Source organism: Leptodactylus fuscus, chromosome 3, assembly GCF_031893055.1.
Source record: "Leptodactylus fuscus isolate aLepFus1 chromosome 3, aLepFus1.hap2, whole genome shotgun sequence".
Lineage (NCBI taxonomy): Eukaryota > Metazoa > Chordata > Amphibia > Anura > Leptodactylidae > Leptodactylus > Leptodactylus fuscus.
Genome location: NC_134267.1, coordinates 177,442,097 through 177,456,669, shown reverse-complemented (window position 1 = coordinate 177,456,669; position 14,573 = coordinate 177,442,097). Strand labels below are relative to the sequence as shown.

Genomic DNA, 14,573 nt, shown 5'->3' with positions numbered 1-14,573 from the left:
GACCCAGAACTACTCTGCTGCTTTCCCCTATAGACTGGAGCTCCCATTGATGCCACAAAATTAGAAATTAAGGTGTGTTAAAGGAGTATTCCAGGATTTTCCAAATATTATTCTAAAAATATTGATTTATTCAGATGCAACTTTGCAAACTAAAGCCATGCTGCCATGTTATTTTTAGAAATAGTTATTTTTTTTCCTGGCACCTCTTCAAAGTCAGTCATTATTGTTCAGTTATTTCTTAATTGTACTGTCATGGAATTGAACATTTTAGATTTTTCTAACAGTTTTTAGCTCTTGGATTTTTTTGCACTTGAAGCATCTGACACTTGGGTTGAATTTGCTGGGCTGTTCACTCTTGGGGAGGGGATTGTCAGCTGCCTTAAATGATTTCTACTTGTGAATAATCCCACTTTAGAATGATGACCTTCACTATTATCATACAGGTGTAAGGCTTAATAACTTGTGATACTCATTTCTGCAATTAACAGCATGCAGGTATTCATTACAAAGTGCCATGCAAACCAATGTCTCTGCACTTCGGTCTAATTCTTATTAATGACTTCATGGAATCTGAATTTTGTTGCTTATCTAAGGATGTGTTTATACAATCTGTAGATCTTCTAAATGGACAACAGCAGGGACCAAAGGTCCGTAGCAGAGGATTCGTGCTCGCTGGTTATAAAGCTGAGACACAGGCCAAGGAATTCAGATGAAGAATCTTTTATTGGCGTAATAATAAACAGTACGGCATGACGCATCACACACAACTACTTCAGTCCTGCCCATGGTTTATTACCCAGAAGTACATGATGGCACGGGGTGGAGTGTCACGACCTCAGGAAGGTTAAATGCCAGCTCCTTCATGCGCTGGGTTCTGACAAGCTGCTCTGGGTAGGTGCTTGTCTGTCTTCTATACCATGGACCCCAACACAGCGGTCATTTTGCTCTTGATAAAGGGCTTGTCCATAGCCCGAAACGTGTCGTGCTGTACTGTTTATTATCTACTCCAATAAAAGGTTCTTCTACCGAATTCCTTGGCTATGTCTCAGCTTTATAACCAGAGAGCACAGATCTTCTGCTACAGACCTTTGGTCCCTGCGGTTGTCCATTGTATTTCCCGATTCTCCGGTGTATACAGATTGAACCGCTACCACTCTCACCAGGACAATATATTACCTACATGCAATCTGGGGTGTTGTGAACCACTCACAACCCCACAAGGTCAGAAGCCATCTGGTTTTTTCATCATATACATAGTATCATTATTTCATTTAATACAGTGTACTACTACACTACTACACTTTGTGCGCTCGGTATCTCTTTACTTTTCCATTTCTAAAACCTTCTAAAGACCAACTAGGTATCAAAATCACTGAAACAAAATGATAAAGCTATTGTAATGCTTTATTTTAATGTAAATTTGTAAGTAGAATAAATAATTATAAATTAAATGTATTTTTTTTTCTCAGCCTCTTGAACAACAGTTTGGCGTGGTTCCAGACAGAGATGCAGAGTTCCGGCTGTTTGACCGCGTTGTCAATGTGCGGGAGAGCTTTTCGGTCCCATTGGGCCTCAGAGGCACAGTTATTGGGATTAAAGGAGGTAATGAAAATCTTTTCAAACATGAGGATTACATTGCCTCCTTAGAACTGCAGTTTATCTTGCCTGGTTTTCTTTATTGCTATGAATTTTAAAGCACAAATCCAATCTGACAAACATGAATCCCCTTAAGTGGGAGCAGCTTGTTTTAGAGACCGCACACATTGATTTTGGCATAAGATTACAAACTGTTCCTTTGCACTGTTCATGTTCTTGCAGCCGAGAGAGACGCTGATGTCTTGCTTGAGATATTGTTTGATGAGGAGTTCCCTGGTGGCCTAAATATAAGGTATTGACATGAAAACATGTTTATTCTGCCACATCTTTTAGGAAATTGCTACCAAATATTTCTCCATATCTGTTCTACTAGATCTTCCCAGTCAAGAGGCTACCGTGTGCCGCCAAGTGCCTTAATCAACCTTTCCCATGGTGTTCGTACAGAAAATGGTATGCAAAAGTTGACAGCTGTAGTTAAACCACAGCCAGCCACCAATCACCATGGCTCTCATCCCTCTGAATTATCTGCAGGAGGATCTCAAAAAGGACATTTGGGTGCCCTCAACCATTCCCCTCGATCACTCTTCGTCCCTATGAAGGTTAGATTTTTATTTTTTTTTCTTCCACCTAGGAAATGGATTGGTTGGTCTTTATAGGTGATAACACAGTATTTGTCTTCGTGCTTGTGTGTATTAGGCCCAGTTCACGTCTGCGCTCGGCAAATCTGTTTGAAATCCGTATTTGACATCTTCAAAAATGGAGTTAAAACTGTCAGTGTGTAATCTATTTTTGACCAATCAGTTTTTGTTCACTTCCCTTTTTTTCATCCTGAGCATGTGCAAAACAGACACAAACCGATTGGTATCAGTATGTAAGGGTTCTTTCACACTTGCGCTCTGTGTCCGGTGTGCACATTCCGCCGGGTTTCTGTCTTCAGCTCCAGCGAAACTGGACAGGGAACGGAAACCTGGCAGTCAGATTTAAAACTCATTCACTTGAATAGGTTTGTAAAGGTGACCTCCGGTTTCTGCCTGTGGCCTGTCCGCAGGGAAACGTTTTTCTGTTTTTGTTTTGTTTTTTAGCTGGACAGTTGGGCATGCAGGACTAATCCTAATCAGTATATAATTAGCTTGTAATCCGTTTTCCATAGACATCAATGTTAAAAAAAAACAACAAAAAAAAAACAAAAAAAAAACAAAAAAAAAAAAACATTGGTTGCTGTCCATCTGGATTACTTCTTTTGATGCTTACTTGATGCAGTTTCCTGTACGTGTATATGGTTCTCTTCTATCACTAAATACAATATGTGTCTGGTACTACACCTGAGTCCCACTGAAATGACCCAAGCTCAGTAACGTTTATGGACTGTCCCAAGTAGATGGTCAGTCTTACTGTCAATGTCTATTCTGTTGTGTTTAAAGCAACCAAATGAAAAGCAGCAATATCAGGGAAATGCAAGCTCTCCACAGAAAGCTAGTGTCTCATCTGGAAACCAGAAACAGAAGGCAAGTTCATTGGAACTATTCATGTCATTCTCCTCCAGATCAGGTCAACCATTTCCCACATTGGTAATATGACTGATGTGAAAAGGTTGTTCTTATTGATTCCTGGAACAAAAGGATAGATTACAGTTCTTACCTTCACGTTCAGTGTTGCTGGCAGACTATGCTCACTAGCGCATAGAAACTTATAGTATAATTCCATCTAGTGTCACTTAATGGTGTCAATGAGGATGTACAGTACAAAGCAATTGTCGGTATTGATTGAGCCCACAGCTCAAGAACAGCTGCCCCCATAATGCTAGAATCCATCCAACTGCATGCGCTTGTCATCTGTTGAATCACACCATTGCCAGGGTGTATACTGATGTAGAAGAGCAACAGAGTTACAAACTATAATAAAGAAAATCATTTTTAAAGAATTTTTCAGTTTAGGTGGCATGGTGCAGCACTGATCTTCTAGTTTTAGCTCATATTCATTACTTGCAGGAAGAGCCTCTGCATCTGCAATCCCTTAGAGCAAACTAGAGAGACTCTTGGATGTGGGGACAAAGACTGGCTATAAATACGTAGTCTATAAATTGTTGGTTCCTAAGTCTATTATTGTGGCAACCAAAATATCAGACTATTTTTGCCTTTTCTTTCACAGCATAAACAAGACGATGAGTTCAGCAATGTGTGGCAGTCCTTGCAAGGCTCTGGAAAGTCACCGTATTCAGCACAAAGAGTGAATGATAAGGTCTGTATTTCTGGATGAAGAATGATCATGGTGTGTGCACCACGTCCTCTTTTCTGTAGATGAATGAGTTATGTTTTACAGAGTCTACCTCAGGAAAAGAAGCCTGGCCAAAATATGCACCAGTACCATAAATCAGAGAACACCTCAAAGTGCCAGCGAAAAAAACAAGAACCAGTGAAAATAGGTAAATGTACAGGCTACTGCACTACCACATGTCACCAACAGGGGGTGGTGGACTAGTTAGTTCATTAAAGTATATTTAAGGAATAAGACATACATACATACATACATACATACATACATACATACATACATACATACTGTTGGGGACATTAAGGGGTCCCCATGATAGAGTATGTTGCTGAGTTCCAAATTAAATATCAGGCCTGAAGTAATTACGCCCATTATCAGGTCTGGAGAAGCCACACACACACAACTGATGGTGTATCAAGTGAGTTCTAATTTAATGGTGCACAAAGGTGGTTTAAATACAATACAGACAAGAGCAGGTTGGACTATTCTAACATGGTTGGCATAAAATGATTGGTTATAAGATAAACCTGGCACATGACTATTGGCTGAGGCCTCATGTAATTTGCATATCATTACAGCTTAATGGACTTTGTACTTTGTCCTTAAACAAAGAAAGTTTCAAAAACACTTATGTGTGAACTAACAGCTTACACTATGTCTATATGCATATATCATGGAAACAGAGATAAGATGTCATGTTGGTGCTAAATGAGTCTGTGACCTCCATATACCATGAAGATAAGATATACAAATAGCCAGCTGCGACTTACTTACACAGTTTATGTGTGAAAGGTTACAAGATGACTGACAAAATACAAAAATGGAGGATTTGACTCTAACACATACATACATACATACATACATACATACACAGTGTACCTGTAAATATGGAATGTTAGTAAAGTATTATAAGATGTGTTTATAGAAAGACAAGTGTTGTATAACACGTGTATTGTTTATATAATATATATATATATATATACATTATTTCCTAACTTCAAATAAGTCCCCCTCCCCCCCATTATACATACCTAGATATATTCACTATGTATGTGTGTGCCTGCAGGTGTGAAATGGGGATTAACAGACATTTTACTATGTGTATTACAGGAAAACCAGGCTTTGAGTTTTACAAACAGGAGAACCGGCAACCGGATGTAACTACACAGGTAAATCCAGTCATCTAAAGCTTATATACATCACCATTTCTTTGTTTCATTTGATTATAAAATGAGGGTGGAAAATCAAAGAATAGCAAAGCTTAAGGAGGACCTTTCACCACCTCCACATATTACTATTCTTGGTATCTGTGTATAGATGCTTTTCCACTGATTCTAGGACAGTAGGAATTTTTCTCTAGTCTCCACTAGAGATGAGTGAGTACTATTCGATACGGTAGTTTCGAATACCACGGTCCCATAGGAATGAATGTGAGCAGTCGGCGCGCAGGGGGTTAAGCAGCCGGACACCGGCCTTGGCTGTGTGCCGGCTGCATCCATCCATTCATTCCTATGGGAGCGTGCTATTTGAAACTGCCGTTTCGAATAGTACTCTCAATAGTACTCTCTAGTCTCCACCATTGCCGAGCAACAAGTGCAGTTAGTTTTGATGCCTGATGTACTATTTAATCTCTGTGAAGTAAGAAGGGCAGTGTCAGGCAGGGGTGGGTGATTCAGAGCTCTAACCAGAGGCAGCCAGTGTCAGAGCTCAGAATCGCACCCCTTGTCTACTCCTGCCTGCCCCCCTTCCGAAAACAGAGCACTCATTGCTTGGGAATGGTGGGGGCTAGAAAAAAAATTCAACTCTGTCAGAATTGAGCAGTGCCTATTAAATGAAGTAGAGCTGGACTTGTCAGAGGACCTTTCCCCACTCCAAGTGTCTGACACAATGTATTGTGTGCCAAGTGTTAGAAATCAGGCACAGGAGGGAGTTTGGCACTACTTGCATGCAATTCCTCATAGGCTTAACCACAGGTTTTTATGTAATTGTTGCATTGATATATTTTTACTTAACCCTAGAAATATATCTAAACTGCGCGTTCTGTTACATCTTCAATACTGGGCAGGTATGGAAAACATACTGCAGCTAGTTCTCCAAAAATGTCTGGAACAACCTCTATGACGAGTGGAAAACCCCTTTAATGTTAATGGACAAGGATAAACTATGAGCACTTCTATTTGTGGAAGCATTCTTACTTTTTTCACACATTCCTTTAAACTTTTGCACAGTACTGTACAATACATTTGTCTCTTGTGTATGTATTGTGTAGAATGCCTCTGAGCCTGAAGCCCACATCAAGCTTCTGAAGAGAAATGATCAGACCATGGCAGCACACGGTAATGCCGGTACCACGGAAGCAAAGGTACTGCAGACTTCATTGAAAGGATGAATTACCATCTGTTAATGGCTAAGTTGTGCTCGAGTAGTGTGCCGCTCCAGCCAGTGTAACCCACTATTTTATCTTATTCACAGCCAAATAGTGAATTTGAGAACCTTTTTGCATCTCTGAAGATTGCCGGAGAGGGACCAGCACCATCTGTACCCATCATGGAAGTACAGACTGGTACAGAAGAACATTTGTCTCCACAGTCTTTTGCCATGGTAAGCTTGTGTGGAGAAAGCGGTCTCTTTTGGTAGCTTACGAAGTGGTTCGTGACCTTCCAAGCTAACTCTTGGGTGATTTTATTAATGAGCACAATTAAAGGACACTTCATCGTGCACAGAGACACAGCGGCTTATGTGTTCTGTGTGCTGTACTGCAGCTTGTTTCTATTAATCTGAATATGGTTCAGCTGCTGTGCCCGTGTAACAATAATGGGGATGGTGCTCATATAAAGTGCCCTAACTGTTCTCAATGCCTAAGGATAAGCCATTAATGTTTTAGCACCAGCAAAAGCTCTTTAGAACTGAAGGGTACTTGGCTCCGAATGGAACTTGTTTGTTAATACCTGATTTATATTACTTCTTAGAAAGGGACTCAAATGTTAAAAGAGATCTTGAAGATTGACAGCTCTGATAGTCAAGACAAGCAGAAAGATGTAAAAAAAGATCCAGATGCCCAGCGGAAACAAACCAAGCAGATGGGTATGCCTTCTAACACCTTTATAATGATGGAAGTAACCGGAACGTTCTCTGTATTGTTGTGTGGACTGGCAGAATAATGTAGTGTATAATTTGGTACCTCGTAAGGCATGCCTTTAGCATGGAAGACCCTGTAGTCATTGTAGTCCAGTCTTACTTTTCTGAAGTTTTAGCCTTTAAATTCTTGTTTTATCAAATTTGTACTTTTACAGCTGCTCATATGAACAGACCACATGGTGTCGGACCACCGTTCAATGCCCCGAATCCAGAATTGTTGCGTCCACCTCTTCTCGCTCAACCATTAGCCCCACCTTTGGCCCCTGCTGTAGCTGAACTTTGCCGCATCTGCTCTCTTATTGGCATGCACCCTCCAGAGTTTTCACTCCTGCGAACACCACAGGTATAATTGCATTGTAAATATTAACTCCTTGTTTGTATGTTAAGGTGTTGTCCGAGACCCATGGGTATTGGATACCGATGACCTATCCACAGGCTCCATTCACTGTAGTGGTGCAACCATGGGACTGTATCAACATAAAATAAACTGATTAGTACAGTATCTGGGTGTCATAGCCACATCAAATTCTGTGGATAGGTTATCAGTACCCAATACCCTTGAGTCTTGGACAAAACATTTATTCTTACTGTTGAAGCTTTGTGCACCATTCATTCCAAACCATGTTGCAAATATCGTTGTACACTTACGTAATATTACGTATCTGGACATGTAGTAGACAGTGTATATATAATTTAAAGGGGTTTTTTACAAACAAAAAAAAAAAATCTAGTGACAGCCTTAGGTTAGAACCAGTGGCATAACTACTGCGGAGACAGCTGCCACAGGGCCCGAGCCATTAGGGGGCCCGGTGACAGCCGCTACCACTGCGTTTTTTTTTGTTTTTTTTAAAAAAAGGCCGTTACGGGCCCGATTTACTTGCCGATCCTGGCTGGGTCGGGATCGGTAAGTGACACTGCGGGCCCCACAAACACTATTATTATGATCAGCGGACCGGGAGAGGTAAGGGAACGTAAAAAACACTGTTTCTTACCTCTCCACAATCCTGCCAGGCTTCCTTCCTAGTTGTCTGACGTCACATGAACCCGGCCTGCTTCCCGGGTCATGTGACGTCCGACGTCATAGAAGAAGGACGAGAGTGGCGGCCGACAGCATAGGAGCCGGGGACAGGTAAGTAACAGTAATTTTTTGTTTTTATCCCCCCGGGTCTCCGATTATTATTCTTTGGGGTCACTAAGGGACATAATACTGTGTGCAGGGGCCACTAAGGGACATAATACTGTGTGCAGCGCTTACTAAGGGACATAATAGAGTGTGGAGGAGGGGGTCAGTCGAGGTCTTCGGTGTCGGTTGGGGAGCCATGTGAAAAGTTCGCCACTGGGCCCCGCCATTCCTAGTTACGCCACTGGTTAGAACATTAATATCAGATTGGGGGTCTGTCATCCAGTGGCCCTACCAATGAGCTGATATAAGTAGCTACGATGCTGCTAAAATAAAACACTCAATGCCTGAAGCAGACTGCTCCATCTACTGTGTAGTGGCAGTCAGTGATGTTTGCAGCTTAGTTTGTATTTGAATGAGAACTGAGCTGCAGTCACCACTATCTGCCACTACACTGATAGGTATATTATATCCTGTGCATAGGTTATAAAAAATAAAAAATCCTGAAAACCCCTTTTAATGAAGACTTGTCAGCCCAGCCCTTCTAGTATTTTTCATGCATTAACATTTCTGAAGTCTCTTTTCTCATAATGCTGTGTTGTCGTTCCCCTGTTGTTCCCCCTATAATATATGAATGCATTGACTCTGTGCTACCAATTGTAGGAACGTCCCAGCACAGTCTGATGTTGTCCAGTCAGTTCTGCAGATGCCAGACTACGATTGACATCCTACCTTTGAAAAGGAGAATAGCAACATCTAGTTGTTAACTTATTCATAAAATCTAGTAAAATGACAGGATCATCACAAAACAGAGTAACAGATAAAGATGTGAATTGTACAAGTATTTTATATAAGAGACCTATCGGACAAGCTGACTGCTCCTCTATAAAGCAACACATCACTGTTATATCACATTTCATTGAAAGAGTATTTTGGTGTAGACTACACCTGTATGTTACCTACACTATATAAGTGTATTACCACAATTAGTAAATACTGTATTCTTCATTGCTTGGTCTTCAGCGTTTGTATTCTACCTGCTTTGCACCTGTTAATCCCAATATATTTTGGTGCATAAAGTTTCAGCTTAAGCCCAATGGATTTTTCTTTTGATATGGTTGGAGAAATGCTTACCCTCTGTATGTATGTTTTTTGTTCAGGCTCTGACAGTCTGTCAAGTGAAGCTGTCAAATGGTTTGGTCCTACATGGACCCCAATGTCATTCTGAACATGAAGCAAAAGAAAAGGCTGCCTTTTATGCATTGCAGAGACTGGTAAGTTAAATGTATATCTTGACCAGTGCTGAAGCCAGCATTTTTGTACTTAGATTTGCTGAATAATTAATGAGAAATGTTATTACAAAATAAATTTGATCAGTTGTTACGAATTTGACAAAACCACATTACAAGCATAATGATATCTAATAGAGATGAGCGAACAGTATTCGAAACTAGAATTTCGAATATCTCGCTCCCATAGGAATCCATGGGAGCGGTTGTACAGCAAGGGGTTAAGCGGTCGCTCATCTCTAGTATCGAAGTATATTTAGTACTCTCAAAGTTGTTAATAGGGATGACAAACAAAACTATGAAATTTTTTTTACCTTGTCACCAATGTCCCAACAAGTGACCGTATTGTGGAAGTGTGTTCTCTCCATATAAGACAATGGAGGTTAATACACTTCTCTAACTTTAGTTTTGCTTATTAGGTGAGTTGGCAAGTTTTGCTCATTTCTAGTCGATAGCTATCATCTTACTGTATTGATGTGCTCCTAAATATATAGTTATTGTGAGCACCCTTTTGAATATTTATGTAATTTTTACTATATTGAGCTCGGTTTGTCACAATTATCTAGCAGAAGATAATGACCGCTTTACCTCTACCAACAAATCGAGGCCCAATTTTGTAAAAACTACACTGCAAATATTTTCTATAGGCCACAAGTCATTTACTAATAAACATTGTAAACTGTGATAGTACTTTTCTGTTACAGACCCTCCCGTGTATGTCAGAGACCCTCCTGTTTGTCACTGTTCCAACATTTGATTGTAGACTTGTCAGATATTGGATACTGTCTGATACTGATTGCAATTGCTTTATGTGCCAATTTATATTCTACAGATCTTATATTTGAAGACATTTGATCTTTTGTTTGGTATTATTTAGGCCTCACTTGGAACCAACTTTCCAATGCCACCGCCCCCACCTCTCTTTCCAAATTATCAGTCTCTTGGAGCAAGTATACCTGCGGGACCACTACCAGCAGTCTTTACCCAGCCGACACGTAAGTCCTGAGGTTTTAAGTGGTTCTGCTTTGTATAAAAATGTTTTGTTATAGGCTGCTTACATGGAAGATGAGTAAAAATGGCCTTCTAGCAAAACCACTTTCAGCAAATAGCTATTGCTCTCTTTTTTTTCTTCTATACATGTGCTAGTCCATCTTAGTTGAGTGTATAGAGAGCGGGGAATATGCAGCTGCCTCTGTTATTGGCTTACCACTTATTAGAACAAAGGATCAGGTGTAGAAATACAACAAGCATGGCGCTTTTTTTGTCCTGACTTCTTCAGTGGAGAGCGTTTGGCTTCCCCTATAAACATTAGAAGGTCTGCCTTCCCTGCAGAGATCAGCTTCGACTGACCTACATCCAATGTGTATGGCCAGCTGCACACTGGAAATCCAACCATTATTCCTATAGCGATATGTAATATGTGCTTTACATCAGCAATACCAGTGCTGACGCACAGATGCCTTTATTTTGACTGGAACGCTGAGGTGTGTAAGTCCAGAGAATTGAAGAATGAATTGTCCGCAGATCTGTAGCAAAATCACTATAGCACTTGACAAATCCTGTAATAGACTGACTTTCTTTTTGTGTAGCCAATCTTATGCCTTCAGCACCTCATATGTTTGGTGGTGTTCCCTGGAGACCGGCAGTACCACTTCATAATAAACCGTATTACCAAGGATCTTACCCTGGACATATGCCAAATGCTGGAAGCCACAACCAATTCATACCACTACAGGTAAGTGGCTCATGTCAAGAAAAACTATTCTGAGTCATTATACCGGATTACAAATCCCTTAGACTTTGTATGAGTTTTAACAAGCTCTGGCTGAAGCATTTGATCGATGTTATAGTCTTCAGAGCGTTTGGCATTTTGAAAAGATCGGTTCTTATTTTCAGGTATGTTACCAGCCAGGGACAAAGATACAGATTCCATTTAATCCCTTAAATGAGTTGTCAAGGGCCAAAAGTCAAAATCTTCATTGCCTCGATCTCTGTCCTAGTAATAGGATATAAAACTTTAGGAATTGCTGAGTTCTTTGACTGTCTGCTCATTGACGATGCCTTCCCTTCCAGCCTATACATTATTAGTGATGCCATGTACAGTATATGGATGGCCATATTTCCTATAGCATAAAGTGTGAATTCTACGCACTTCACTGTGCCTGTGTGCGGTCTACTGGAGCTGTGAAACCTGTGTTATCCTGTAGGATACGTGCAAATAAACTGAACTGGCACGCAATGATGGAAATCTGGGTACTCGAGGGTGCAATAAAATATGGCAGGGTTTACAATGCAGAGATGCCTTGTAGAATGTCAGGATAGCGTCTGAAAACCATCATGGCTTCATGTAGACTGTGGTGCCCACACAGGATGAAAGTAGTTTGCTCGACAGTGGCTTCTGTCCTTTTCAGGCAGAAACCTGGCAGACCTCATTATAGTCTAAGGGATCCACGGGTAACCGCTTTTTAAGCGGATTAGGTGGATCCAAAGAATGGAAAGCCGAACGCTAGTGTGAATATAGCTTAATGGAATCTGGTTGCTTCACCTATAAATCATGGTGCTGTATAGTGTATTATTCATTGCTGTGTTACCTTCCGGTTTGTGTGTTTAATATGGCGGCTTGTAAGCTGGTTTTCCTTATGACTTGTAGCTCTCAATGTCTTTATGTATTGATGTTGTGTATTTCCTTTTGAAGGTAACAAAGCAAAGAGCTGCTAGTAATAAGAGTACTGAGAACTCGAGCACATCCTCCAGTAGTGAGCAGAGATTGGTTCCTGATGTTGCCAGCCATCCTTCCTCAGAAAGTTCTTCTGTCAATGTGACTTCTCCACAAACCACTCCACATGCTGCGGTGGAAAAGCCTACAATGACAGCCTCTGGCACGCCACGATCTAAATCAAACACTGGCTCAGCAAGCAAGCGGAAACCGCGCAAACTGGCAGTGAATTTTAATGTCCCTAAAGCTACAGAATAAACTTGACTCTAGGATTTTCATCATCTGTATTACCGCCTTAACATTGCTGTGTACAAACGGCATGAGCTGCTGTCTGCAATTTTAATCTTTATTTTTTTATTTTTTTTCCCTCCTATCAGTGCTTATATTTGACAATTTCCGTACTGATGGTCACTTTACAAATGTTTACTGGATTTGACTAAATCTTAAGCTGAATTATGAAGCACCACTTGGGTGCGTTCCTCGTTTATTGAGCCTTTTTCTTCAGGAACCTGCACTGAATATTTTATTTTATTTTTTGTCTTTGTGTCTTAGCAATTTCTGCAAACATCTGGCAGTTCTGAGTTGCTCTGGGTAAAATTCAATTTATCCCAATGTTCCAGCCTATCCACAGGATAAGGGATGAGTGTTTGATCTATTGGGGTCTAACTGCTGGGACCCCTATTAATCAACAGAACAGGGGTCCTGTCCTACATGTGCATTGCCAATACATTCAACTCTGTGATTGCCAGAGATGGCCAAGCACTGTACTGAATTTCTCTTTGGTGCTCCCTTAAAGATGGATGGATCAGCAGCGCATGTGAATATTCACCACTGTTAAAACTGGCATATACAGGATCCCTATTCTTGTGATCCTGGTGGTTTAATCCCCACTGATCAGACACAACCATCTTGTATATAGGTGGCAAGTTTAAACCTTGGGGCAACCCTTTTAAGACTAGTGTAACACATCTGTATTGAAGGCATAAAGTGGCCTAAATGGGCTGGGTTTTTAGTTGCGGAGCCCCTGCTGCTTTTAAGTTTTGCATTGGAAAGCCACATTGTAAACAGTATGACCCAGCGGAAAAGTGGCTTTCTAACAGAACATTTGTTTAGTAACCTAAAGCAATCATGTGAACTATATGGCACTGTAGTGTTGATATATATATCTAACACTGTGATCTATTGGCCACTATAAAAATATTCTGTAGTCAAAAGTATTTGCGTAGAGCCTGGTCCCTTTATTGCAGCAACAATAGTACTTTCTATTGACCTGCCTAAGTCTGTCACCCATATTGATACTGTACGTGCCTTCATTTTAGGCAGCTTATCTGCTCACCATCACCTATTACTGTGCCTGTCTCCTGTGTATGTAGCACCCTCACCATCCTCTTGTGCTCTGCACAGGGTATGGTACTATTATTTCTGCTCTTACTACAAAGTTGGTTTTTTGTTTTTTCTCAAATAACGTTGATTGGAGAATGTATTACTTGGTTGCGGTATACAGTATATGTTCTTAAAGGGCCCTTGTTTTATGTCCCCAACCGTTTATTGGACTTTTTCTAAATTGCCCTTTACCATACGGTCACCTCCTCGGTATGAAATGTCATGCAGTAGGAGAATAGCTATATATTTTTAGGACTTCCTATGTATTCTTTCAGGCTTTTCCAGTGGATTGTTTCCAAAAACTTTTATTGCTTTCCCCAAACTTTATTTTTTTAAGCCCTGACATTTTTTCATTGGGTCTTATACAAAACAGTATTTTATTAAGAAGGGAAAAATTTTATGTGCTCATTTCTGTAGTTTAATAACTTTTTAAATAAATTAGTTTTCACTGTATTTCCAGTATCAAGTTGCGGGTGTTTCATAGTGGCATGCGTCAGTAACTTTGTGTAAAATTCAAGGTGCAGTTCAGGATGAATGGCATGTCACTGTTCTGCACAATTGACAAAAACATGTTTTAATTTTTTTAAAACCAAAATGATTGCGGAATTGTACACAAATACATATATATATGCAATGTTACCCTGTGTGGTGGTCTCTTATTTTACAAAATGTTCTACTGAATTGTGTTTTAAATAACAATTTTTAATTCAATTGGTTTCTTTCAGATGCACAAATCTCACATCTATGGCTCTGCTGTATGTATCTATGTAAAGATCAACAGTACTAAGATTATAGATATGGGGCTTTCTGGGAATTTGACCAATTCTCCGTGCAGGGACTGGAAAGGACCTTGGTATACTTTATAGATCGTTGATTTAGTGGTTATCCATCCTTGTCCCCTAGATTTCAATGCAGTACCTAAACCTGCCACTAGACCTTGTATGGAGAGTGAACAGCATAGCTTCCAGTATGTAAACATTACCAGTAGTTGCGTTGTGCAGGAAAAGCTGATCTGTTGGTGTCCTGGCTGGCTAGGGTTGCTGTTGCCCTTTTGTGTTTC

General features: G+C 40.4%; 1 protein-coding gene across 3 annotated transcripts in view; it reads left to right on the top strand.

Annotated features, from left to right (window-relative positions):
- XRN1 (5'-3' exoribonuclease 1) overlaps positions 1 to 13,328 on the top strand; it is a 64,937-nt gene extending 51,609 nt beyond the window's left edge. Inside the window, exons 29-43 of one of the 3 annotated variants that reach the window (XM_075268837.1) lie at positions 1,470 to 1,602; positions 1,819 to 1,888; positions 1,970 to 2,046; positions 2,128 to 2,195; positions 3,745 to 3,834; positions 3,916 to 4,018; positions 4,978 to 5,036; positions 6,137 to 6,229; positions 6,340 to 6,468; positions 6,837 to 6,951; positions 7,161 to 7,348; positions 9,286 to 9,399; positions 10,292 to 10,409; positions 11,004 to 11,149; positions 12,110 to 13,328. In XM_075268837.1, the coding sequence (XP_075124938.1) occupies positions 1,470 to 1,602; positions 1,819 to 1,888; positions 1,970 to 2,046; positions 2,128 to 2,195; positions 3,745 to 3,834; positions 3,916 to 4,018; positions 4,978 to 5,036; positions 6,137 to 6,229; positions 6,340 to 6,468; positions 6,837 to 6,951; positions 7,161 to 7,348; positions 9,286 to 9,399; positions 10,292 to 10,409; positions 11,004 to 11,149; positions 12,110 to 12,388 (1,782 nt within the window). In that variant the 3' untranslated portion in view covers positions 12,389 to 13,328. Of the gene's footprint in view, positions 1 to 1,469; positions 1,603 to 1,818; positions 1,889 to 1,969; positions 2,196 to 3,017; positions 3,102 to 3,744; positions 3,835 to 3,915; positions 4,019 to 4,977; positions 5,037 to 6,136; positions 6,230 to 6,339; positions 6,469 to 6,836; positions 6,952 to 7,160; positions 7,349 to 9,285; positions 9,400 to 10,291; positions 10,410 to 11,003; positions 11,150 to 12,109 lie in introns of all 3 variants that reach the window. The other 2 variants (XM_075268838.1, XM_075268836.1) reach the window with 2 other exon arrangements.
- Positions 13,329 to 14,573: the final 1,245 nt, after the last annotated feature.